The sequence below is a fragment of the Bactrocera latifrons genome, unplaced genomic scaffold, assembly GCF_001853355.1.
Source record: "Bactrocera latifrons isolate USDA-ARS-PBARC rearing strain unplaced genomic scaffold, ASM185335v1 scaffold_2, whole genome shotgun sequence".
Lineage (NCBI taxonomy): Eukaryota > Metazoa > Arthropoda > Insecta > Diptera > Tephritidae > Bactrocera > Bactrocera latifrons.
This window is the reverse complement of record NW_017535518.1, coordinates 2,632,160-2,658,248: the sequence shown is the minus strand read 5'-3', so window position 1 is coordinate 2,658,248 and position 26,089 is coordinate 2,632,160. Positions and strand designations below refer to the sequence as shown.

General features: G+C 34.2%; 7 protein-coding genes and 1 pseudogene across 9 annotated transcripts in view; 3 read left to right on the top strand and 5 right to left on the bottom strand.

The window, feature by feature from the left end:
• The window catches only part of LOC108967806 (defense protein l(2)34Fc), an 8,809-nt gene extending 5,357 nt beyond the window's left edge, over positions 1-3,452 (bottom strand). Inside the window, exon 1 of one of the 2 annotated variants that reach the window (XM_018931432.1) lies at positions 3,381-3,452. The gene's annotated coding sequence lies outside the window, so the exon portion shown is untranslated. The remainder of the gene's footprint in view (positions 1-3,380) is intronic. The other variant, XM_018931433.1, reaches the window with a different exon arrangement.
• A 2,314-nt stretch (positions 3,453-5,766) lies between these two features.
• LOC108967789 lies at positions 5,767-7,000 on the bottom strand (annotated as a pseudogene).
• A 147-nt stretch (positions 7,001-7,147) lies between these two features.
• On the bottom strand, positions 7,148-7,976 carry LOC108967849. Its single transcript, XM_018931473.1, has 3 exons — positions 7,906-7,976; positions 7,551-7,678; positions 7,148-7,450 (listed from the first exon to the last, which is right to left on the bottom strand). Exons 1-3 carry the CDS (start codon positions 7,951-7,953, stop codon positions 7,387-7,389), a joined length of 240 nt encoding a protein of 79 aa, XP_018787018.1. The 5' UTR covers positions 7,954-7,976; the 3' UTR covers positions 7,148-7,386.
• Positions 7,977-8,639: 663 nt separating this feature from the next.
• Positions 8,640-11,275, bottom strand: LOC108967807 (nucleolar protein 10). Its single transcript, XM_018931434.1, has 6 exons — positions 11,054-11,275; positions 10,716-10,979; positions 10,508-10,645; positions 10,023-10,448; positions 9,675-9,970; positions 8,640-9,606 (listed from the first exon to the last, which is right to left on the bottom strand). Exons 1-6 carry the CDS (start codon positions 11,117-11,119, stop codon positions 8,640-8,642), a joined length of 2,157 nt encoding a protein of 718 aa, XP_018786979.1. The 5' UTR covers positions 11,120-11,275.
• Positions 11,276-11,529: 254 nt separating this feature from the next.
• Positions 11,530-14,905, top strand: LOC108967799 (ras-related protein Rab-14). The gene is made up of 5 exons (XM_018931425.1): positions 11,530-12,006; positions 13,600-13,713; positions 13,795-13,975; positions 14,125-14,307; positions 14,376-14,905. Exons 2-5 carry the CDS (start codon positions 13,608-13,610, stop codon positions 14,551-14,553), a joined length of 648 nt encoding a protein of 215 aa, XP_018786970.1. The 5' UTR covers positions 11,530-12,006; positions 13,600-13,607; the 3' UTR covers positions 14,554-14,905.
• Positions 14,906-16,108: 1,203 nt separating this feature from the next.
• LOC108967936 (polypeptide N-acetylgalactosaminyltransferase 35A) lies at positions 16,109-18,767 on the bottom strand. The gene has a single exon (XM_018931638.1). The coding sequence runs from the start codon at positions 18,591-18,593 to the stop codon at positions 16,770-16,772; it is 1,824 nt and encodes a 607-aa protein (XP_018787183.1). The 5' UTR covers positions 18,594-18,767; the 3' UTR covers positions 16,109-16,769.
• Positions 18,768-19,003: 236 nt separating this feature from the next.
• Positions 19,004-22,423, top strand: LOC108967801 (DNA mismatch repair protein spellchecker 1). The gene is made up of 8 exons (XM_018931428.1): positions 19,004-19,137; positions 19,189-19,238; positions 19,315-19,854; positions 19,921-20,195; positions 20,254-21,338; positions 21,416-21,648; positions 21,723-21,814; positions 21,880-22,423. Exons 1-8 carry the CDS (start codon positions 19,092-19,094, stop codon positions 22,334-22,336), a joined length of 2,778 nt encoding a protein of 925 aa, XP_018786973.1. The 5' UTR covers positions 19,004-19,091; the 3' UTR covers positions 22,337-22,423.
• A 230-nt stretch (positions 22,424-22,653) lies between these two features.
• The window catches only part of LOC108967921 (calcium uptake protein 1 homolog, mitochondrial-like), a 5,755-nt gene continuing 2,319 nt past the window's right edge, over positions 22,654-26,089 (top strand). Inside the window, exons 1-5 of one of the 2 annotated variants that reach the window (XM_018931612.1) lie at positions 22,654-23,088; positions 23,167-23,350; positions 24,129-24,291; positions 24,474-24,511; positions 25,940-26,054. In XM_018931612.1, the coding sequence (XP_018787157.1) occupies positions 22,823-23,088; positions 23,167-23,350; positions 24,129-24,291; positions 24,474-24,511; positions 25,940-26,054 (766 nt within the window). In that variant the 5' untranslated portion in view covers positions 22,654-22,822. Of the gene's footprint in view, positions 23,089-23,166; positions 23,351-23,688; positions 23,849-24,128; positions 24,292-24,473; positions 24,512-25,939; positions 26,055-26,089 lie in introns of both variants that reach the window. The other variant, XM_018931611.1, reaches the window with a different exon arrangement.

The window sequence follows — 26,089 nt, the reverse complement described above, 5'->3', positions numbered from 1 at the left end:
CCCAATTTCTGTTAGCTAAGATAATTTAAGTTAAAAAAAATATTTTAATTGAAATTAATTAGAGCATATTATCAATTTAATATTGGTTCTTTTTATTATTATCTTTTAAATTTATTTAGCTAACTTGAGCTTAAGCTTGATTTCCAAAAATTAAAATGTGTTATAAAAATTATATAAATAAAATTAAGAATTTTATTTAATTTTCCTTTTTTAACATTCCTTTTTAGATTTTATTAATTTATTTAATTTCATGCCTAATTTATTCCAGTAAATTAGTTAATTACATAATTAGCTTACAATTATGCTTTTGATAAAATACTGGCGACAATTAGCTATTTTATTCTCATCAACAGCGAGTAAATAAATGTACATGCACAAGGCTAACGCTGATTGGCATCAACAACACTTTGATAATGACACGGTGTCTGCGACAACATTTCTGCTTGTTTCCAACATTTACGCTCATATAAACAAACAACATAGCTACATACATATATACACATATATACCTATATGTACACATGTTCGCATCGCCCAAGCATCAATATGTTTAGAGGAAAAGAAATATGTTTGCTTTTTGTCCACATATTTACATTCAAACATAATGTCAACGGAGCTGCATGTCACCGTCACTTATAATTTATTACACAGCAACACACATACACACAAACATGCATACATAAATAATAAAGAAAAATGTTAACACTAAACATTGAAAATACATTAATTATTTTTCAACGCCATTTATATTTATAACAGAAATCAGCGTTTAACTCTGGCCTTGCACACACAACAAACAAAAGACTTAAGCAACAAACTTCGCGTGAACAGAAATATTCTTTTTTATTCTTTTAACATAGATCGAGCTATGTTAGAGAACGATTAGTGTTAAATTGAGTATGAGTGAAAACGTGTCTATTCATGCGGGAGCAGAACACAGCACGAGATTTTGGGGACGCTGCCTATGAGCATATGCATATACATACATATACACACACATTTGTATATGGATTATTTATACTTACCGCTGCTTATTAGCGCGTACAAGCATAAATAATAAATAAATAAATAATAAATAAGTTTTTAGTGAAATCATAAAATATGGTGACTTGTTTGCGCTACTGCAGAAATACAAAAAGCAAATAGAACCGAAGCAGGCGAATTGATTATAAAAATTAAGTTTTTTGTGGACAACTTTTTTGTGTAAGCAATTTTGGCAACCAATACGTAGCTGAAATTTAAATGTGTGTGTGTGTGTGTATATGTACCTCTGTGGCTGTGTGTGTATTTAAATTTTGAGTTATGGCTTCAAAAGTGGTTGGCTTAAAAATTAGTTATTGGCATTTTAAAGGCCAAAGCAGAAAACCAGTATTGAAATATTTGTAGAAAAAAGATTTTTTTAATTCGTGGGTACGAAAATGAGGTTATGTAAGCATTAATTTGTGGGTATATTTGAGCTCGCTTGTTTGGAACGCACCTCACTAGAATATTCTATGCATAAGCTACAAGTGATCAATGTATGATTTTGATAATTTAAAATAATAACCGAGTCAACGGAGAGATACAGAGAGATATGGGTCCTTTCCACAACATACAGGTCTACGTAACCTTACAAACACGGATTTTTATCCGCCAGCTCGGCAGAGATGTGTATAAGAGACAGGCGTTATTAGTATATAAAAAAATTTCCAAAATTATTTTTAAATATTTTTGTAAAGTTTGTTTTTGTGTTCTTTTAAATTTTTCTAAATTTTTTTTGTTTAATATTTTTTTTATATGTTTTAAAATACAAAACTAAAAAAAAATAGGGAATGTCTCTGCTTACAATGTCAGGGATGGATTCAAGCTGTCTCTGGTCTAGCTGAGTCATGCTATTGCGGCTAGCCAGCACCTATACCTGGCGGTATTTATTAAATGCTTGAGGTAGAGACCTTCGAATCGGAAAGCTCTCCGTAGAAATCAACAACGGAAAGAAGGAATATTAGTACAAATATCGGTGGGAAACTAGACTGCTACTTTCTGTAGGCACAGCAACCACTCAAACTGTGTCTCCAGCGGCCAGACCTCCACTGCATTGAGTTGCAGTACTACTGCCAAGCCAGTTGTAGACCGGACGGGTACCACAGTAGTGATACTATTACCATGACAGACCTACAGAGCACGGGTGCCACAGTACATGCACACTCGGAACAAGAAAGTGCTGTGAGCGTAAACACGGAAAGGAAGAAGGGCTTTTGATCCCACAACAGTCGGGTCTACGTAATAAAGAGGAAGAAAATATACAATTTAATAACTAACTTTTAAAAAGTATGTAGCTCATCATCATTTTAGCCATATCTGACTGTCTGTCTATATATGCGCAAACTAGTGCCTTAGTTATTGAAATATCGAGCTGAAGTTTTGCACATGTCTTCTGTTAAAAAAGCTGCTCATTTGTCGGAACCGCCGAAATCAGACCAATATAACATTTAGCTGCCATACAAACTGAAGTATCCGGATAAAGTTCTTATAGGGAAAGCTTTTTTATTCAACAAGATATCTTCCTCAAATTTGACACAGATTTTTATCTAAAACAGTGCAATATTCTACGAAAAAATTGTTCAAATTAAACTTCTCTAGCATATAGCTGCCGTACAAACTGACCAGTCTAAATCGAGTTTTTGTATGGTAAACTTTTTTATTTGAGATATCTTCACGAAATTTGGCACACAGTTTTGCTCAAGACAATGCTACAATTTCCGAAGAAAATGTTCAGATGGGATCACTATAGCATATAGATGCCGTACAAACTAAACAATAAAAATTAAGTTTTTGTATGGAAAACTCTTTTATTTGTGAAGATGTCTTCATAAAATTTGAAATAAATTTTTTTCTAAAACAGCGGAATAATCTACGAAGAAATTGTTCAAATTGGACTTCTCTAGCATATAGCTGCCATACAAACTGACCGGTCAAAAACGAGATCTTGTATGGCAAACTTTTTTATTTGACAAGATATATGCACTAAATTTGTATAGATTATTTTCAAAAGCAACGCTACAAACTTCAAATAAATTGTTTAGATCGGGCAACTATAGCATATAGCTATCATACAAACTGATCGATAAAATTCAAGATAAAAAACTCTTTATACTCTTTTATGCTACAAAAAAAGCACCTTTGAAGGGTATTAATATTTTAATACTATTTACTGTTTTTTTGTATTTTTTTGCACACACGATTCAAACACATTATTCTAAAATTCAATAACTTTGCCACAAAGAAAACATACAAAATCTAATCAATCTTATCTAACATTGTAAGGACTTTGTGTAACAGCAAATAAATAAAGTAGCACAACATTACAACGCTCAAATAATGAATATTTGAAATTTTCGTACCTTCAATACAATGCACCGTGCGAAAGCGAAAAAAACTCTGCGTGAACTTTGCTATTAAAGCGATAAACTGACAATAAGCTCAAAATTCTATTCCCAACTCGTATTTATACAAAAACTGCACGGCGCACGGCTGCTTTGTGCAGAACAAACGTTAAACTACGGAAATCGTGTATGAAGTTTGGTAGCACACACATATCCACATACATGTATATGTGTATGTTCACAGATTTGTACAAAGTAGTGTCGCTTGTGGATTTTCAGCATTTGGTCCACGAATGAACTCGGTGCTACGAAGCGTACATACACATATGTACAACTATAAAGCTCTAGCTATATTTTATATTGTTTTATTTGTTATTGTTTGTATGCAAAAAAGTTCGACACGAAATTGAAAAAATTGTAATTATGGAAACAATCGATTGTTTAAGCGGCAATTTGAAAAAAAAAAGCAGAAGAAAACGAATGTGAACTTGTGTTCAACTCTACATACATATATAGATGAACATATGCATATGTATGTGTAGTGTTTATGTATGCAGATAAATTTATATGTGTGAATAAAAAAAATTTACCTTTATCTTGGGTAGCCTGACCGGTGTTGATTAATTACACTGGTAAGCGGGTCAAAATTCTGCAAAATACAGAAAACTAGATTTCAATTTGATATTCGAATACGCAGGCGCCTAAAGAGCGCGGCTAATTTGATAAGCTTTGAAAAATTTAATTAATTAGATTAAATGAGAAACAATGGAATGGATACTCACACTCACTTCTTCATCTTTATTGGTGTAGCCGAGTTTACAACAGCGCGCCGGTCGTTCTTCCTTTCCGAAGTTTAGCGACAATTTGAGATTCCAAGTATAACCAGGTCCTTCTCCACCTGTCCTTTCCAACGAGGTGGAGTTCTTCCTCTTCTCTACTCTCAGAGCTGGAGTGTTTTCATCCATTCGGATGTTTAGTGGCTGTTTCTTAATTCGCTGAACTATGTCAATGTCGTCATACATCTCATACAGCTCATCGTTCATTCGACTGCGATATTCGTTTCTAGAAAACTCTTAACGTCGACTCATCAGATCGTCCATGCCTCTGCAACAAAATAGCAGGAAGGGGATGATGAGTGACTTATAGATTTTGGTCTTTGTTCGTCGAGAGAGAACTTTACTTCTAATTGCCTACACAGTCCAAAGTAGCGCTTATTGGCTAGAGTTATTCTGCATTAGGTTTCGAGGCTGACGTTGTTATTGGTGTTAATAAAGGCGGCTCCTTTTTGTGCTGTCAAAAGCAGCTTTGAAATCGACGAAGAGATGATGCGTGTCGATTCTCTTTACACGAGTCTTTTCCAAGATTTGGCGCATGGTGAATATCTGATCAGTTGGTGATATTCCAAGACTGAATTAATACTTCTACTCGGCAGAGAAACATTATGGTCGTCTGTTATGCGGACAACATCACTGTCCTCTGTTCGAGAATGAATCATAGAAAACTATGTTAACTAAGGTTCTGGAGGTTACCCTTGACATTTAGCCAATATTCATGTACAAGTGAATACGAGGCAACTTTAGGGCATTGTAGTTAGAGTCAGCGTCATCAACGCCAAATTCTACATATTCAAGGATCAAAGTGTGAAATTGGAACAGGAGCGGACTTCTTCTGTAGTAATATATACATACTAAATGACTACAATTCATTCTTTCAGACCAAATTGTAGGCGTAACAGAAAGCACTAAGTGGGCTTCTGCTTTAACCAGCAAGTCCATATATCTTCTAAACGATAACCAAACGGCATTTAAGGCTATCTGTAGTGCCAATACTCGGTTAAAATTAAATGAAAACATAGACGAGCTGATCTGCTCGGAGGCAGTAGAAACACAATTCTCCTAAGCCGCCCGAGGAACACCTAAGTTCTTAGGACACAACACAGGACATACCATAAAGTTACTTTGGAGTACTGTTGATGATGGGCGGACCAAAAAGCGCTTACTCCGAGGCTCCTAAGGGAACTTAATACTATAATGGGGGTTATTACACGGCACCTACCCTTAACATCCCACTTTCAGAAAATGGGCAAAAGTGGAGTCGGCGAATTGCAGAGCATGCGCGGAAGATGATGAAACGCCGGAACATGACCAATGCGAATACTCCTCTTTCATCCACACGAGACGATATTTACTAAATGCTTTTTCAAAACAACAAAAAAAAATGCTAAAAAAAATATTTGTAGAAGTAATTATTTTTAGAAAGTTTTACCTAAAAAAAAAGAAACACTTCAATAATTTTATTTTGTTTAATGTAATATAATATGAAAAATAAATATGGTTTTTAAAACTCGAATTACATAATAGCAACAATAAAAATAAATAATAATTACAATAACAATGTGGCACAATTCTAACGTAGCTAAAGATTTCTTAATCTGCTGTTTAAATCCGTTCACATTGCAACTCAGGAAAATAGAGGAAACTGAAGAAGCTGAGCATTTGGTTGATCGAATTTTTGAATTTACATAAGATACTACCATAAACCAATTTGTCTTCTTTTCCAGGAGCAAGTTCTTTTTTCAATTCCTGAAATGTATAAAAACATAGTTGTAAATATGTATAATAGATATAAGTATGTGCATATGTATGTATGTAAAGTTTAGTTTTACCTTTACCTCAATCCAGTTCAAGTCTTCAATGCGTAACTCCCAGGTGGGTCTCGGTCGCGCATGCCAAGAATGCAAGAGAACTTGCATTGGACTCTTGGCAACAGCCAACCATGTGAATAGCTTTCAATGTCCTACAAATATTTGGTAGTGCTAAAATATTTTCATTCGACAAAATACGACTATAGCGGAAGGTCATTGTTTCTATTCCGGTGCAACCGTGTATGAGATCTATCCACTCTGCATAACGTTCAAAACATATCCAAGGCATTCTCCTCATAGCATATACCTCGCACATTTTCTCTTTTTCGTACGGCTTCCATTCCACGAACGATGCGTTAATCATAAACGGTGGCTCAGTCTCCCAACACAGTGAGTACAATGAATGTCGGCGTTGCCGAAAAAGTTCTTTAAATGAAATTTTTCCGAAGTCAACATGCTTCTTTGGATAAAAAAATTTCAAAGTTTCCAAATATGGCAGTGCCAAAATAGTCCATATTAATAATTGATTTGGATAAGCCGTCAACCAAAGTTGCCGCAATGTTTTGAATTGCAGAGAGAATATCTGTTTCAAAAACGGTACATCAGACGTCGAACTTCGACAATATTCAATGATTTCAACTGCAACTTTCCGTTCCCACGACAGTCGGGTCTACGAAAACCGGAACGGATCCGGATTTTTATCCGGCCAAGGACTGTCAACTCGGCAGAATTCTGCCGTTACAACAACAACAATAACATTTCAACTGCAAATTTTTACACGCCTTTAGTATATTGACTCGACACATATTTATACAAAGTGGTAAATCGAGTACTTCCAATTTACGTAATAAATGAAAGTTTTTGCCAAGTACATATACATTATTTGGATCTAATACTAGAAACTCGCGCACATCGGGACAATAGCGTGCCAATTGGCGTACCGTAAAATCAACCAACAGGCCTTCTAACACTTTATATGTCCGCATTTGCGAAAAATATACTAAATGTTTACACAACCAGATGTTAATTTTACGTTTATCATATTATATATAAGATTTTCGCTGCATACCCTTAAGAAATGCAACGAAAATGCGCTGTACGTACATATGGACCGCTTAATATGCAAAGGTCCCAAATTTCTTCAACGCTTAGTCCCAAACCTTTCGTAAAGAAGGCGTCAAAAAAAAATAATTCATGACATCGCTTACTGAAAATGTCCATTACGATCTTATGAAAATTACGACACACCTTGGCCAAAGAAATTTGTTCCCGCAAACAGCATTTTACAAAGATGAGGCGCAAGCAATTCGAGTTCAATTTTAAAATGCTATCACTGGGTGCACTGTAGGGATTATTTTGTTCGACGTAATCGCTATTTAGCTATGCATTATTGACACCTATATTAGAAAGTGAACAGTTTACATTCTCGGGTAGCTGAAGTAAACTGTACGAATAAAAATGGGTTTTCCCCGATTAAATAAAGTTTAATATTTTTTGACAATATATATAAATGTATGTATAATATATTTACATTTACATCTTACCATTCATATGACTCGTTGGTTTCACAACGAATATTTGCTATTATGTGGCCTCCCAATGGTATTAGATTTTCTAACTCCCACGAGTTGGTATGTCGATTCAATAGGCTTATAAGCTCGTAAATAGAGAACTGCAAATTAAAATAAAGAAAAAACTTTAATTTTGTCTGCACCCAAGCTATAAAACCTTTCACAAATATTTATAAGTGGTTCTGATAAATAGGTAACTTTTAGTGCAACAAATTTCAGACCGAACAACGTTTCCTAGAGGATGTTACAAACTCCATGGTCAACTTAATATACCCTGTTCAGTGATAACAATATATTATTACTGATTTACATCTAACTGGGACTTTACCATTTTTGGTAATCCATCAATCGTAATTTGTAACTCATTTTCAATCATATTACAATTTTTATTAAAATTAAACTAAGTACGACTAGAAATTTAATAAGTGCATATGAAGACCAAAATTAAGAAACAAGTGTTATTTTAAAAGTCGGTAATAGATAAATATCTAAAAGTTGAGTCCTTTTATCCGTTTAAATTATTGAACGAAACAGCTGATCGACAAAACAGATTAATTTACTCGCAGTAAAGTAGTATTTTTTGATAATGCTTTAGCACTAATTTTTATGCATTGAACAAGGTGTATTAAGTTTGCAGCAAACGGTATCGGACAACTATAGCTTATAGCCAACTGACAGATCAAAATCATGTCCTTGTATGGAGAACTTTTTTATTTGGCGAAATATCTTCACGAAATTTACATTAAACTTACATTATTTATTGTACAAGGGCAACGGTACAATCTCCGAAGAAATTGCTCATATCGAGCTACTAAACATATTCATAGGTGTCATATATTCTTGTGTGCAAACATCTATTTGTGACCAGTATTATAGCTTCGGTGCAGTCGATGTTAACGTTTCTTTCGGGTTTAACGCAATGTTAATTTGTTTCAAAAGTATAAAGAACAAAAAATTACTGATTTCACTATATAAGTAAAAATATAAAGTTTTATTTACAAAACAGTTTAATTTACATTACCAAAATGTAAACAATTAATATATGTACATACATCGTAGTTATTACTTAAAATTTACTTTTTTAAGTTTCAGCGTATTTATAGGTCGTATAACCTTTTTTCTTTCTTCCCTATGTTTTTTCATTAAGTATTCGCGCTTCTTTTCATCTTTCGTGGGTTTCCTTTTTAAGTCGAACGTCATTTGTCGGTTGCCCAAATTACGTCCAATCGTGGTCACGTTCGCTTTGGTGACTTCATTGAATCTGACACGATCTTTTAGACTTATTTTCATTATTTTAGAGCGCATTTCGCTCAGCTTCATGTTGTGATCTTCTAAAGAGGTCATTTTGACCTGACCTCCTCGCTGTTTACTGTTTTCCGAATTATTTGCATTAGCTGATTTAATTATCTGCTCATTTTCACTATGTGCTTCGCCTTCTTTTTCATTTTCCATTGCTTCGACCTCTTCCTCACGTTGCTTTCTAACATCTTTGTAGGCTCTCTTCATTTCCTTCGCATAATCGCGCATACCTTCTTCATCGGAAGAATCTTCGTCAGGCGATTTTTCGTTATCGTCATCGCTTTTCTCAAAGCCGAACAGATCTTCATCGTTGTCACTTTCCTCGTGTGGTTTCGCCTCTTCAGCATGCAACTCCGCAACACGCGCCACTTCGATACGTTTTTTAATATCCTTGATTTTGGATTTTTCCAGGCGATTCAATACTGGTGCCAGTAATTTGTATTCCTCGGCACCTTTGTTAATAGCAAATTCAGGATTTTCGAACATTGCCTTGAAACGTGTATCCTCAAGTAGATTTGTGGTTTTGGCTGCTTTTGCATTATTTGTTTGTTCGTCCATAATTTTGAGTGCCAATTCTTGATTGACTTTTGGTAGTTTCGTTTTGATCTGCAAACGTGACTTCCGTTCGCTTTCGATTTCTTTACGTATCTTCTCTTTGCGGAAGCGTTCGAAAGCAAATGGATCAGCCACCGCTTTAGCCTTATTGTACAAACGAGCATCGATAAAGTAACTGAAAATCGTTAAGAGATGGCTTGTGTTTAAAACTATATAACTTTTGAAAAAAAAATCTAACTTTACCCATGCATGTAACCCTTTAGTAGATTGCTTCCAATTAAGTGTTCCAAGCCTAGTTCTTCCAACTCCTTTTGTGTTATAAACTGGTAGTCGTCATACATATTCTCCACCACCTCAGATTCTATTTCCTCGGTGAGGTTATCTAAGAATGAACACCAACGCGGCGCGGGACCCATTGATGGCACATAATAGGTTAACATTTTGACATCTTCTTGAGCAAGGAATACCATTCCTGTCTCGGGTATGGTACAGAAATCATTAAAAGTGGTAGCGGATTCAATGTATGCCACTTGTTTGCCCTTAAAGCGTTAAAATAATATTTATATTTCACAAATATTAAATTATTCCTACCGTATTTTCATCCCATAACTTTAGCATGGCATCATCCAACGAATATACTGTTTGATGACTCGGATTGAAAGATATACGTTTTACCGGCACTTTATTTAAATGATCTTTTACCAGCAATGGTGCTTGTGCACGTATATCATAGAGTAACACATGTCCCGAAGCTGTGCCTACGCCCATTTGCAAGCCATTCTTAAATTTCAAAGCGGATACGGACGGAAACGTTTTTGTGCCTGGCAATTTTATCGCTACGTCCAAAGTGCCCACACGTGATTTGCTACGTGGATCCCAAGCTTCTACCGTGCCCTCTTTACTACCAACAATAAGTAATTGATGTTCGGGATTAATATCGCAAGCATTGTTACAACTTGCATCCGTTTCAAATGGTTGCAAAAATTGCCCACGCTCTAAGTTCAAACGGTAAATGTCCTAAAAGTACATTTAAAAAATAATATATAATCATATCTAGTAGTTTCCGAATTGCTTACACGCGTTGTTCCCACAACGAAGAGATCACAAGATGGTTTGTGGTACTTCATATCACGTCCAAAGCGTGGTATACGCAAACGGTAGTGTCGGCCGGAGGCAGAATGAACTTCAACAAACCGATCACACTGTAAAAAAACCTACGAGGTCCAGAATACAAATATTAAATTGTTTACTCCTTATTAGTTCGTCTTCATTAATTTTACTCACTAATTTACTGTAATCATCACTGATGGCCTCAAATGTTGTCACCTCCGAATCAAAGCAACGCTCAAACTTAATAGATAAATTACTGACTTCAAAGCATTTAACTCGTGGCTTATAGGTGCCTGTCGCTAATATATACTGTTGATCGGGGCTCATGCGTATCGATGTACAAACACCTGGCATATCAAAATCCTGTATAAGCTCAATTTGTCGACGTGAATCGACCTTCTTCATTAATTGGGAACGCTTGCGACGATCTGTAAGCCACTGGAAGTTATAAAATATAGTTATTATCAAAGAAAATGTATAGGGTCCAAGCAATTCAAAATGTTGACACTTACTTCTGGCACAGATTTTCCAGCGCTTAGATTATATATTTTCACATCATTCACTTCGTTGACAAACATCTTCTCTTATTATATTAGACGCGAATTTTGACTATTTATCAATAAAAATAAGAAATAATTAAAACAATTTTTTTATAAGCACGAGATGCGGTGCACTTTGCAAAAATGTAAACACACAGAGAGAGAAACAATTTGAGCAATGCACGTGCGATTGAGTAGCTGTCAAAAATCTCAAGTATTCACAATAATTTGAGGAATACTACAGGATAATAATATTTGTTGCACTGAATTTGTTAAAAAACAGATTTTGAGAATAAATATTCACAAATAAATATTTAAGAATAAAAAAATGAAAGAGGTAATAAATAAAAAACCTAATATTATTTCATTTTCCAATTAAAACCAATTACTCTTTCATTTAAGACTTGGCAGCCCTAAAAATTACAAAATACAAAATAATGAGAGAAAACGTAGAAGATAAGCGATTATAGAAAATTGAACAAATAATTTGTGTCTGCTGGTCTGACTTTATCAATGTAAAAATTTGCGAAAAATGTACGATAATCTCACTCGAAATTGAAAAGTTTATACATTTACGGTCTTAATTGAATAAGAAGTTAATAGGAGAAAAGTGTTAAAAGTTAAACTCAAAGCCAAAGAAAGTTTTACGAAAGGGATACGCAATTAGCAAAAATTTACAAATACAAAAGTACAAATTGAGTTATTCGTCATCATAATTCGCTTTTAAAAGGAAAAAATTTACGCATTTGTTATTTAAACTACATAAATATTATCAAACATATAATCAAAAGGGCCAAAGCATCACCAAAAGAAGTAAAATCATTAAAACAACAACACAGGTGGTGATTGTCTATAAGAAGACTTGCCCACAGCAACGCTAACGAAGGGTATCGTTTAATCGGAGTCGGTGCTACAGCGAAAAAAAGGTGAGAGAAATGATTTATGCTTAATTATTGATATTCTAGGAAAAATTACGAAAGTTAAAATCAAGCTCTAGTAAGCTCTAGAGGTTAAACATTTAACTTCCATTAAGCCTAGAATGAAGTTGGTACCTTGAGGTTTCAGTTTTGTTATCTTATATGGCGTATATATTGTAAACAAAGCAAGTCATATTATTTCTTTGATTCAAACAAAGACTTCATAGGTATATACTTTCTTGGTTTTAAAAATCATGTGTTAAAATTTTGGTGGTACCTTTAATATTTATGGTCGTCAAAGTGCATATGTAAGGTTCTGTATATAAATGTATATTTGAACATTTATGCATGTTCACCCATCCCTTGAGTGCTTTGTACCTATTTTTTTGCATATTGATTTTACCGATGCTGTGTGACATAGTAAAAGCTATGTATTGCAATACAAGTAATTAACATATGTAAGTTGATATGTACACTTTTCGAACGTCATGTAAAGTTAGTTGGTAAAATAAAAATATTTATCGTGATAAACCTGCACCGATATACATATATTTTTATGTACATAGGAATAAACCAACTCCGTCATAGTTAAAAACGCATACCTGGCGGTATTTATACAGGTGTGCCTGTATGTGTTAACGTTTTTGTACTTATTTAAATACATTGTTTAAGCTGCGCTTATATTGTTAAATAAATTGTAGATAAAATTTATATGCTAAACCTTTACTTCTAGCACGCTTTTAAGTATTGTTAGCGAAAAAATGAATTGTTATTTGTATTAAATCTTCTTTAAGGTTTCTTCTCCTCGTAATTGTTATAATTTATAAAAACTCTGGTTTATCATTATTGCAATACAACACAAATATCTGCTGCATAACCAAGCCTGATAGCTGTATGGGAATGTAGTCGTGAAAACATTTGTACGTACATACTGCCACATGACAACTTTTTACAATATTGATGTTTGCTAGCATTAGTTTAGGTTTTCTAATGTTTCCCTTTTCGTTGTCTTTTACGCCTACAATTATTCATATACTTTTTCAGTATGACTAAATGAAATTATTTTGTATAATATATATGTACATATGTATGTATGTATATATGTTCATACTTAATATGTACATATGTGCTCTTTCTCATGTGTAATTTATGCTGTTATATGTATGTAACTTAATTAAATTCTACATTTTGCTGCTTGCACTCCCCAAAAAGTAGCGATAACAAACTGCCAGTGGCTTAGTTACCGGCACGTCGCTAATAAATACACAAACCAGGCAAAACTTCTTTATATGTACGACTTGAGTGAGCGTGATTGTTGTTGTTACCTACAACTCATTTGTTTGGTAATCAAACAAACTGAAACCGTAGTAAATGGTGTCAAAGAAGTTTAAACTTTAAGTTTAACTTGAGCGGAAGTACAACACAAAAAACGCTGACGATAACAAAAATTTACTTAAAAATTATAGAACTAAACAGTTTTCCAAATATTAAAAATTATGTGGTCGTTGTTGCAGAAACTCTCAAATGATATTGATTATTTTCTAGAAACTTGTATGTTGTAAAGATTTTTCTTATTTAAACTCCAAATTTTTTTTTTCGCAGACCCAAAGATGTCATCGGCACCTTACAACTACAACTATATCTTTAAGTACATAATCATCGGTGATATGGGAGTGGGCAAATCATGCCTGCTGCATCAGTTCACAGAGAAGAAATGTAAGTAGCTGTAGCTGTGCATATATTAAAACCTTTCGCATACTTAAAAGTGATAATATTCATGTACTTATTAATTTGCAGTCATGGCGAATTGTCCACACACAATTGGCGTGGAGTTCGGCACACGTATCATTGAGGTAGATGATAAGAAAATCAAATTGCAAATTTGGGACACTGCGGGACAGGAGCGCTTTCGCGCAGTAACACGTTCGTATTATCGTGGTGCTGCTGGTGCGCTTATGGTTTATGATATAACAAGAAGGTAAGCCCAAGCTATTTCTCTGTTCAACAAAATATTTGATTTTGCTTGAATTTTGAACGAAAAAAATTAAACTGTTTGAATAAATATTGCGAAAAACAATAAATAACAACATCTTAAGTGAAAATAATGTTCATTCATTCTCAACATAGATCCACTTACAATCATCTCAGCAGTTGGTTAACAGACACACGCAGTCTCACAAATCCGAATACTGTGATCTTTTTAATTGGCAACAAATCAGACCTGGAGAGCACACGCGAGGTAACCTATGAAGAGGCCAAGGAGTTTGCTGACGAAAATGGTCTGATGTTTTTGGAAGCCAGCGCCATGAGGTAGGGTTATGTTTAATTTTAAATGTTCTAGCTGCAAGCTAATTGCTTTTACTTGTTATTTTTTATAGTGGTCAAAATGTTGAAGAAGCATTTCTCGAAACTGCACGTAAAATATATCAAAACATACAAGAGGGCCGTCTCGATTTGAATGCTTCCGAATCGGGCGTACAACATCGACCTTCACAACCGGGACGAACTTCGCTAACAAACGAAGCACCTAATACGAAAGATCAATGTTCATGTTAAATTCGCATTTTTTTTTATTCACATTAGTTTCCTCTTTTTTGTGTATTATTATATTTCCCCTCTCTAATATTAAGTTTAATTATAACGTTTCAAAATGATGTGTAAAAACAAAACAATTGCTATTATATAAGTAAAAAATTATATATATACATAAATGATAATTATTACAAAAATATATATGCACATATATATATATATATATATATATACTGACGTTTATAAATTAGTAAACGTAATATCGAACAATTTGTAGCGAATTATAAACAGTTGGCATGCTGAGTATGTAATGTGAAAATTAATACTGTTTAAAACAAAAACAAAATATTAAAGCGTGTATGCGCATTATAGAAAACTTTCGTGTATTTCAATATACCTACAAACATGAAACTGTGTGCGTGTATAGAAAACTAATTAAGAAATTTCCAAACCCAATTTAGCCAATGTGCAATTTAATTGATTTCCCGTTTTTTTTTTTTTTCGTTAAGAGTATAAACTTTTGGAACAGTAGTTTTTCTATATTTTAAAATCATTAGAATAGTGTGTACATGCAAATGAAACAATACGCAATATGCGTAAGTTAGTTCAAACAAAACGATCGATCTAGATATAATATATTAGTGTGTGAGTTAAATAAAGTAATTAAATCTGCAATTAAGCAAAATTAGATAATATCATTGATATATACATAATAAAATATTGAGTTGAGGATAAATTTGCAAAGAAATTTTGAAAACTTGAAGATACAAAAACGTAAATTTTAAACTTTTGCCACAATTCAAATTTGTTAAATATGTTAAATAAAATATATGTATATACTTATATTGTAATTAACTGCGAATCGAACTTGTATAAGAAAAGACATGCAGAAAGTTTTTCTCGAAATTTCACACGTAAAAACATTTTTTAATATGGAATAAGTATATATATTTCAGTATAATTCACCACACCCTAACTACCACTAAAAAATTATGAAACTGAATTTTCCAAAATTTCACCCCACCTTAAAGTAAACAAAGTTCCGCCCAGAGAGTTTTCTACCTCTCCGTGTTGTTTAATTTGTAGCGCATATTTAAAGCGTTACGTAATCAGCGTGGTTTTTTAGGTTTTACTAGACAAATACAGAGTGGCGAACAATTTGTTGAAACCTTTACAACCACATATTGATCAAATATATTAGATATTTTCATTTACTTGATTGCTCTTGTTAAGATTTCCTGCTTACATTTTTTACTTTCCATCCTTTCCGGCGTTTTTATTTATAAGATGTCTAAAATTCCATAAGCTGTTTTACTGGAAAATATTTTTTCGTTCGTTTTCTTTGGTCTTCTAAATAATATTCTTGGCTCTTCAGATTTGTCGTTTTCATGTTTTCCATTGCTTGCTTGTATACAAAATAGAAAAATTTAATAATAAAAACAAACGTGTAGGCGCAATGTCTAAGCGGATTTAAAGGAAATACTATATATAGTACATATATATATATATATAGAAGTTTTATGGAGAAAATACATTTTTAGTACATACTAACAAACCGTAAAAAAGACACGCAATAAAATGGTATTCTTAAATCACATAAAAATAACTTCTTTAATTATTACTCGTTTTTATATGTATTGAAACTTACATAATCTGTTTACATATTTAAGGAATACATTCTATGTTTGTCTTTTTAAATTTTCACTCTACACTTATGAACGTATAAAAATAATGATTATTAAAAATATGTAGCGTCCGTATAATGAAGCGAATTACATTCGTTACTCTAAACGTCTAGCTACATACCAGCATAAGCTTAATTAATTGGGGTTAAACGATTACAAGTGAGTATATGAAATATGTCTTTACACTTATTTAAAAATTACGAAAATTTAGCATACTCCTGTTAATACATATAAATAAAGATTTTAGAGAGCACTTTTAGCCTTCATTTAAGCATTAAATTAATTTTTGTGTGCTTTGAATTTGTCAAATTTAATTTAACTTATAACTGGCAAACATATTTTCATATTTTTACAGCTGCCAAAAATTTGTTCTCATATAATGACTTTATGTTTTTTTTTATCCTATAAATATGGTTGTATAATAACTATATTGCTGCAGTAATATCAGTCTATAATTACGGTTTGCACAACTTATGGCGCCTGACATGTTTCTGTTCGTGTTTTCGCACATCATTCTCAGTGTCGCAATTCATTTATTTTCCATTTATGCATATCTCACGATGCCTCTTCCACTTTAACAATATCCCATGCACTGGCGTCATCTTTAGAGCATAGATCTAATCCAATACGTGCACCGATACTTGCACTTTTAGCCCGCATACAGGTGCCCGCCGCCATATTGTAAATGGGACTGTGTTCGGTGCGCGTATGACGCCACTGCTGATCTCCTAGCATTTCATGACATTTATTAATATGCACTTGAGCATCGCCATACGATTCGAGACACAACAATTTATCCAAAACTATTTCAGCTTTATCTGTTTCGAACCAAATTTGATTGCGTGTATGCATGCATGCTTGTAAGATTAGTGGACTGCCTTTCTTGAGGAAACCTTTTACTTTGGGTGCCACCACCGAGGCACATAAGTTAGTGCCGCTTAAACGTATCATATAAGTAGCGATATAATTGCGTTTTCTAGAGTGCCATGGCTGGTAAACACTTGCAGATGCTGATTTTTTAGTTTCCTGTCCTGGTAACTGCAATTCAGGGTAAACGTTTTTCATGTACCAGGAGAAGTCGTGGCATTTCAACCGGTTCCGTAACTCCACACGTGCTGATATGTCACCATAATCCATATCACGCGCAGAATTTGTCTCTTTCAGGAAGTACTCCTTAAATTCATCCATCCATACGTGGGCTGCACGCAATGAGTTACGTTTCATTGTGTCTTTGCCATCAGGCGCCGAATAAGGACGTCGTTTGCGAAAGATATGTCCTATGCGTGAGCATGGATATATCTTAATGGCACCATGGCATTGCCAGACACGGAAGGAAATTTCGATATTCTCACCACCCCAGATATCCATTCCCTCATCATATTCGCCGATGTGTTTGAAATATTGCCGATTAATTGCAAATAAACCACCGGCCATTGTTGGTGTTTTGATTGGGCCTTTAAAATCTTCATCTTTCTTTAAAGTACCTTTCGGCAGAGTTATCCATTTATAATGTAATCCCCAGTTGAAACCTCCACGCACTAACGGACTGGAAGTATATTCAAAAGTATCAGGACTAATAAGATCCATAACTGGCACAGCGATAGTTGAATTTTCTTGCTTCACAGCACGCACAAGTGGTTCTGCCCACTGTTGATTAACTTCAATATGTGAGTCTAGGAAGACGAGTACATCCCCTTCTGCAGCATGAGCGCCTGCGACGCGAGATCTTATAAGTCCCTCACGTTTCTCATTACGTATATAATGCAGTCGGTCATAATGGAGTTGCGCGTGCAAATCACTTAACAAATGAAATTCCAATTCGGGCAGATCGCTATAATCGTCTACAAGAATAATTTCTTTTAGGACATGCTTAGGCGTGCGTTTAATTACGGAATTTATAGAACGTATTAGCGTCATTTTGTGTTCATTATAAAAGCACATAATAACTGAAATTGTTGGCAAATTTTCTTTCGGATCGGTGGGTTCGCGAGAGCAAACCTTATGCCGTGTGTCAGGTACCTCACGATAGGGTCCAATATTATTTGAAATAAGTGCGTTGAATGCATGATTTTTAAAGCCAATGTCACGTATGTATTTGTCCTTTTTATCTCGTAGTACTCCCAGCATTTTTAAAGGATCTGTGTTTTCTTGGGTTGCGCTTTCCTTCAATTCTTCCTTACAACAATCCTCTACGCGATTTTTAAACAAAAATTGAGGGTTTGGCGTATGTGTCTCGTTTGAAGTGGGCATCTTCCATCCACCTTCAATAATTGAATTGTGTTGGTAGTACATGTAGTATGTAAACGCTAAAGATGCAAGTAATGTGAAGACTATTGTGCTCGAGGTAAATCGCCGGAGGTGACATCTTCTTAACATCATTTTGAACCCGTTTTGATACGATGGCAAACGTGGAATACTTTTTGTTGAAACTTGAGTTGCTTCGAGGTCACTGTTTACTCAATATGAGTAATATAAGAAGTTATTAATTTATGCAAAAATGAGAACCATCAACATTTTCTTGTTCATAGACCACTCTTTTTTGTTTATTAATTAAATGCAAGTCAACTATTCTCAATAACACCGAATGTGTCTATTGTTGATGCGTGATGTTTAGACAATTTAAATAAATAATTAAATAAATTAATAAATTCTTTCTTGGTCATATGAAAATGAAAAATATTTGTATATTTGATATATATCATTTCTGGATGATTAAGATGATATAATGTACAAATTGAAATTAATAAATTTTACTGAAAACCAGATAAACAACGACATTGTGATTGTCATTTTGCATTCAGAGAAAAAGAAGCATTTGCTCAAGGCGCGAATATTGCGAAATAAATTGTTTTTAAACATCACACAAATTTTGTTAAAATGGAAGTTATAAATGCTAATAGACAAGAGCCACAGTTAAATCTTGGTAAGTAAATTAAGAAAACAATTGTGCTTTGTATTAATTGTCATTTTGTAGATATTAATGGGCAACGTAACTTCATCAAGTACTATGCGAAATTGGGGGAAGTAAGATCGTAAAAAGTTATGCATACATATATGAATGTATATTTTTAATAACTTAATTACAAATTAACTTTCATAGAAACCAGCAACCACTGTACGCTTTTTCGATCGCATTGATTTTTATTCTGTGCACGGCACTGATGATTGCGAACTCATTGCAAAGCTTGTCTACAAATCGACCGCGTTCGTGCATCACATTTTGCAAGATGAACCCGAAAAACTCAGTTATGTTACGCTATCAAAGGCCAACTTTAACATGGCTGTGCGAGAGTTATTGTTAGTGCGCAATTTCCGCGTAGAAGTTTATGTACGGCCGCCAGGAGCTAGTGCTGTCAGCAATAATTGGAGCCTTGAATACCGTGGTTCACCTGGCAATTTGCTACAATTCGAGGAAATTTTGTTCGGCAATAAAGAGATTCTTGTAAGCAATAATTTGTTGTCATTGCAAGTACGCTTAGTTGAGGGTAACCAACGGCGCTTAGGTGTTGCTTTCGTGGAACAGAACGATTGTGAGTTTCATGTATTGGAGTTTGTTGACAATGATTTCTTCACCGAACTGGAAGCAATGGTCGTGCTGTTGGGTCCAAAAGAATGTTTGTTGCCTGCAGGTGACGGCGAGGTATGTTTTCATTATATGTTACGTCAATTAGCAACATATTTTATTTAGCTTTCTTGCGGAATGTAGTATGTAGCCGTCAAGCAACTGCTAGAGCGTAACAATGTGGGCGTTACTGTGCCGAAGCGTTCTGCTGCGACTCCCGCTGAGAAAAACGACTTGCTGCAAGACTTGAATCGGTTGATACGTTTTGCGAAGGGACAACAGGAAGATGCATTAACCTTGCCAGAAATGCAACTTACTATGGCCATGGAAGCATTGCGTGTGGCTATTAGATATTTAAATCTTGTTAATGACGCCAGTAATTTAGGTCATTACAAAATGTTGCAGCTGAATCTTAAACGGTAAGCTCATAAATTAAACAATATCTATTTTTATTGTTTACATACATATTCCTTACAGTTTTGTACACTTGGATTCAGCAGCTGTTGCAGCGCTCAACATTTTACCCAAACCCGGTACGCATCCCAACTCTCCCGGCTATCATTGGCAGAGTATATTGGGTGTGCTAGATCATTGTCGCACCCCACAAGGACATCGTCTTCTGGCTCAGTGGATAAAGCAACCACTCCGTAGTATTGAAATTCTAAACGATCGTCATGACATTGTACAGTGCTTGCTCGAATCACCTAGCACACTAACTTCTCTTCATGATGACTACTTAAAACGCATACCTGATGTGCTAATGCTAACCAAACGTTTGCTACGACAAAAAGCTACCATGCAGGATCTCTTTCGAGTATACCAAGTTATTTTGCGTACTCCCCGCATAGTAAACACGCTGCTGAGTCTAGAAAATGCCACTGTGAAAAATGTGTTGTGTGTTGCCATGAAATCGCTCTTAGAAGACCTGTCCGGTTTGAAGCAATTAGTTGAGCAAGTGGTGGATTTTGAGGCTATCGAAGCGGGAGATTACCTTGTGAAAGCTTCCTTTGATGAGCAGCTGCAGGACATGAAGAATGACATGTCACGTATTTTAGCTAAAATGGAACGCTTACAGCAAAAAGCTGCAGATGACTTGAATATGGAGAAACCCCAAGTGCGTCTGGATAACGTTGCAAAAATTGGTTACCATTTCCGTGTCACTTTGAAAGATGATTCCGAGTTGCGTAAAAATAAGAATTATAAAATTTTGGATGTTGTGAAGGGTGGTGTGCGTTTCACCAACGAAAAACTCTCCGAGTACAGTGAAGAGTATGGAAACTTGTGTGAGAAGTATGAAGAGCAGCAGAAATCAGTTGTGGAAGAAATTATAAAAGTGGCTATTGGGTACGCGGCGCCACTTAGCTCATTGAATGGTGAATTGGCACAACTGGACTGTCTGGTCAGCTTTGCATTGGCTGCAATGAGAGCACCAACCCCCTATGTGCGACCGAAAATGTTGAAGGAGGGAGCTGGTGTGCTCTCTTTGAAGGACTTGCGGCATCCTTGTTTGGAATTGCAGGAACACGTAACATTCATCGCTAATCACGTGATATTCGAAAAAGGTGAGCGCACTTGAATATATGGTGTGTATATTTTTTTTTATTAATTTTTATTATATTTTATATTCGCGAACTTTTAGATGTATGCAACATGTTCATCATAACGGGCCCTAATATGGGCGGCAAAAGTACATATATTCGTTCTGTGGGCACGGCTGTCTTAATGGCGCATGTTGGTGCTTTTGTGCCATGTAGCGAGGCGACAATAACGATGGTTGACTCAATATTGGGACGTGTGGGTGCCAGTGACAATATAGTCAAAGGCTTGAGCACATTCATGGTTGAGATGATTGAGACTTCGGGCATTGTTCGGGTAAGTGAAAGTTTATTATTTTTAAATTATGTGTGTGACTCATACATTTTTGATAATGCATATAAATTCTACAGACTGCCACCGAGAATTCGTTGGTGATTATAGATGAACTTGGCCGCGGCACATCTACATATGAGGGCTGTGGTATAGCTTGGTCCATAGCTGAGTATGTACACAATTATAATATTTGAATAGTTTTATTCAAACTATTTTATATATATATTGTTTTAGACATTTAGCGAAACAGACTAAATGCTTCACACTTTTCGCAACTCATTTCCATGAGATTACCCACCTAGCTGAGTCTGTAAAGACCGTTAAAAATTGTCATATGGCCGCCGTTGCAGATGCTGAAAATTTCACGCTGTTGTATCAAGTACGTCCTGGAGTTATGGAGAAAAGTTTTGGCATACAGGTGGCACGTTTGGCCAATTTTCCCGAAGCTGTTGTGCATACGGCTCAACGTATTTATAGTGAGTTCGAAGATGAATATTCCGAAAAGCAAGTTCAAAGTGATAAGGAACAGTTGGATAAAATTGATGCAGCTGTAGAGCGGTTAACAACGTCGGGTAATGATGTTGACATCGATGAGGCGGAATTAAGTGCGTTAGTGGAAAATTTCGCTAGGGACATTAAACAACTAGATAGCGAGTATTTCCGCGCCGTACTATCGGTGGAAGGAAACTAAAACGTCACCTATTTTTAAATTACATTGATTCAGTATTCTTCCTTTTTATATCGAGTTGTAATAAAAATGTTGCTCAATCCTTTTTAACATGTTGTGTTTATTCCTAATTATTAGAGATATAAATAACGAAATGCTTTTAATAACTTGTGCTGTGCGGATGTTTACTTAATTATTAACTCATTTATAAAAAATATAATTTTAAATACATTTTCAAAAAAAAAATTCATTATATGAAAAACCCGGTTACTTGTAAAACGATTAGCTGTTATGTTTGAACAGCTGATTTCGTTTATTGTGAAGTGGTGCTAAAAGAGGAAGTAGAATTCATTCCATTCTTGGTTTTTCGAAATGAAAACATATTATTTATCAGAAAATAAATGAATATTGTACGAATTTTTTAATAACACTGCAGAAATTGCTAAGTGAAATGTGTATAGCAGAGTTTATAACCCAATAAGTATAGACTAAAATAAAAACTTGGAGAAAATGTTCTTGTTACGACAGTGTGGAGCCACTTTACGGCGTCAATATGGAGTTCAGCAGTTGGTGTTAAAATCCCTAACGATTAGTGGTGGTCAGCGAAACTTTAACCAGCTGTTACTTCAGCCAGCTCCTAGCACAACAAATAAGGTCGGTTCGGTGCGTGGATATAAAAAATTTGGACACAAAGAGGAACCTACACCGCGGCTAACGAGATATTTTCATTTATTTGTTGGCACACTGTTCTTCATAACTATATTGGACTGGAAGAGGTTTGTGTACGCATAAATATATTACGCTAACTGGTTGTATGTACATGTTTCAATAATTATTATATATATTATCTTTAGGTTAAAGCGCGCTATAATGCCGAAAGTTGATGCCGACGCACCAAAGCCTAAAGATACTCCGCAGAAAAATAAAGTAAGGAATAATGATGATAGTGATGCGGAGGAATCGGATGGTAAAGATGACCCTGCTCTTTGCAAGGAAAGGCGTGGTGCGAAGGAAAAGATGGGTTTTCGCGAACGCAAGGTAAGGAAAGTTTGTAAACGTAAAAGGTTAATTTTTTATTATCATAATCTTCAATTTGATATATATTTTTATTCACGCAGAGCTATTTTTATTTATTAAGTCTATTTATTTTACATTTTGTATATATATCCTTTTTTTAGCTTTTCACTGTTGTAAATTATATTAATTTTCTTTTAATTTCATGTTACATGTGTTTAAATTGTTATGAACCTTTTTGTTTACCAAATATGCACAATTTGCCACAACCCATGCATTTGATTGCATATATTTTGTTCATATGCACTGTGTTCACGTAAATAAATGAATGGGCCGTGCAATTACCCTTGCACTGATTGAAGATCATTGAGTATGAAAATCGTATACGTGCCTACTCTACACCGGACAAAATCTTTCGCTATTTCGCCACAGTACGTCTAACCACAGCTACAAGTGCCGAAGTCTGCATGACGCCTGATGACTTTCTGCGTTCGATTTATCCTGGCATTATGCAGCCCGAGGGTATGTTTCTTTCGACCACAACAAAATTAGGGTAAACGTACAAAAAGTTATCTACGGTTAAATATACAAAAACGTACGTTTATGTGTTCAAAAAGTGTATACATATGTATATAATTTATGTAATTATTTTTTTTGTTAAATTTCGTTAATGATTTTCACTTTTCCTGCTTAAATTCACTATGTTTTTATGCGAAATTTTTTTCCTTTGAATTTCCGATATGTGTTTGACATATTATATATTACGCGCATAAATAACATTCTGCATTTCATGTCTGGCCAGATTATCGAATACGAAAATCGTATACGTCAATTTTCGACACCTGATAAGGTGTTCCGTTATTTTGCCACTATACAAGTACCGACATCCGATGATCGTTATGAAATCTTTATGACACCACAAGACTTTCTAACTAGCATGACGCCAGGCATGAAGCAGCCAGAGGGTATGTCGAATTAACAAAAAAAAAAAAAAAATAAATAAAATAAAAATTAAGCAATATGCAAAGAAACAAAATAAAAATAAATAAAGAAAAATAATTTGACAACTTTGTTGTTTTTTTGTATATATTAAATATTATTGAAAACTAATGGCAGCCTCTCTAATTAAACTTATTTTTGCTTATAGGTTTGGGACTTGACCAATATCGCCGTTATGACCCGAAGGTATATATTTTTCGTATATAATATATTTATGGATTGGGAACTAAAAATTGAAATTTTGAAAATTGAAGATGAAAATTACAACAAAAATTTAATAACTTAAATATATAGTAATATAAAATAATAGATATAAAAAATATTAAACCAAATAAACAAAAATATATACATATGTGTATATAAAGAAACATAATTAATTAGAATGAAAATAATAAGACACAAGCAGAAATGTTAACTGCGGCTGCACCAAAGCTATCATAATTTTCACAATCATTTCTCATAGCATAAAAGTGTAAAAAGTGCCAAATTCAGTGAAGATTATTTGTGAAATAAAAAGTTTCCAAAACGAAAAGTTGATTATGAGCGGTCGGTTTCTATGAAAGTTATATGCTATAGTGGTTCGATCTAAACAATTTTTCCGAAGATAGTTTCGTTGCATTGGAAAATAATCTGTGCTAAATTCCGTGAATATTATTTGTGAAAACAAAAGTTTTTCATACAAACAGTTGATTTTGAGCAGTCGGTTTCTATAGCAGCTGTATCTTATAAAGGTTCGATATCGATGATTCCGAACAGTTTCGCGGAGAGAAAATACCGTTTGTTAAATTTCAGAACGTTTTTTTTTTTAAATAAAATGATGGAATATATTTTTCGTATCAAAAATTTTTATATAAAAAATGAACTAAAATTTAATAAAATATTCCCATAAAATATAATGTTAAAAACAACAAAAAATAACTTATAAATAATATGTTCGTGTAATGGGTAAATAACTCTGTATTACCATGTAAACTATTTTTAAGCCACTTACAGCATAATTTTTCAAAACACCAGCCCAAGTTTCCTCCCTGTATCTAATATCACAAAAACCTTTTTCTTCCTCACCACCTATAAAACATGCTCTCTACTTACAGGTTGCAGGCGAGGTATTTGTGACAAAAAGTCATTAATAAAGAAATAACAGTAACCATAAAAAATCGGCTGTAATTGTATGAATAAACGAATGTTATGTGTACCCCCCACTAGTCTATGTTTATAAAGATTCTATATACACCTTTACAATACGAATTAACTTATTTTGCATGTAGCGCTAGTATGAATGTGCGTGCAAGGCAAGCACGTCTAATTAGCTTGGCTTGCAAAAATTTTACTGACCCAAAAACTTGTACTTAACAAGAAATGTTATAGATTTATGGACATGAATGTTCTTGCACTAATTTAGCTGCTTTCGACACTTAACTTTTTCGAAACTCTTTGTATGCCAAACTATGCCCTTTCTTGTTTAACCCGTTTTGTTGAATATTTAACAAAGAAAAATAAAAAATTAAAAAAATGCAATACCTTAACCATTTAACATGTTTGATTTTTGTGTGTTTGAATTTTGCCGATTTTTCTATTAGAAGAAACTAGCTAATTCATCTTTATTTTGTTTAGGATGTTGCTGAGTGTTTGAAGCTGCATTTGGCAAAGGACAGTATTTTCTACAAATTGGGCTCCTTTGGTTTAATTACATTTTCGGACTACATATTCTTACTAACAGTGCTCTCAAGTGAGTTTTTTATATTGAGAAAAAAATAAATATAT

Excerpts from the sequence above, each read along its gene's own strand:
- LOC108967849 (XM_018931473.1), bottom strand. The coding sequence starts at position 7,953 with ATGATTGAAAATGAGTTACAAATTACGATTGATGGATTACCAAAAATG. Across the intron at positions 7,679-7,905 it reads TTGATGGATTACCAAAAATG|TTCTCTATTTACGAGCTTAT; the intron begins GTAAAGTCCCAG and ends TTTAATTTGCAG. Across the intron at positions 7,451-7,550 it reads ACCAACGAGTCATATGAATG|TTTACTTCAGCTACCCGAGA; the intron begins GTAAGATGTAAA and ends TTATTCGTACAG.
- LOC108967807 (XM_018931434.1), bottom strand. The coding sequence starts at position 11,119 with ATGTTTGTCAACGAAGTGAATGATGTGAAAATATATAATCTAAGCGCT. Across the intron at positions 10,646-10,715 it reads GTGATGATTACAGTAAATTA|GTTTTTTTACAGTGTGATCG; the intron begins GTGAGTAAAATT and ends TGGACCTCGTAG. Across the intron at positions 10,449-10,507 it reads TCGTTGTGGGAACAACGCGT|GACATTTACCGTTTGAACTT; the intron begins GTAAGCAATTCG and ends ATGTACTTTTAG.
- LOC108967799 (XM_018931425.1), top strand. The coding sequence starts at position 13,608 with ATGTCATCGGCACCTTACAACTACAACTATATCTTTAAGTACATAATC. Across the intron at positions 13,976-14,124 it reads GTTTATGATATAACAAGAAG|ATCCACTTACAATCATCTCA; the intron begins GTAAGCCCAAGC and ends TTCTCAACATAG. Across the intron at positions 14,308-14,375 it reads TTGGAAGCCAGCGCCATGAG|TGGTCAAAATGTTGAAGAAG; the intron begins GTAGGGTTATGT and ends TATTTTTTATAG.
- LOC108967936 (XM_018931638.1), bottom strand. The coding sequence starts at position 18,593 with ATGATGTTAAGAAGATGTCACCTCCGGCGATTTACCTCGAGCACAATA.
- LOC108967801 (XM_018931428.1), top strand. The coding sequence starts at position 19,092 with ATGGAAGTTATAAATGCTAATAGACAAGAGCCACAGTTAAATCTTG. Across the intron at positions 19,138-19,188 it reads AGAGCCACAGTTAAATCTTG|ATATTAATGGGCAACGTAAC; the intron begins GTAAGTAAATTA and ends GTCATTTTGTAG. Across the intron at positions 19,239-19,314 it reads ACTATGCGAAATTGGGGGAA|AAACCAGCAACCACTGTACG; the intron begins GTAAGATCGTAA and ends TAACTTTCATAG.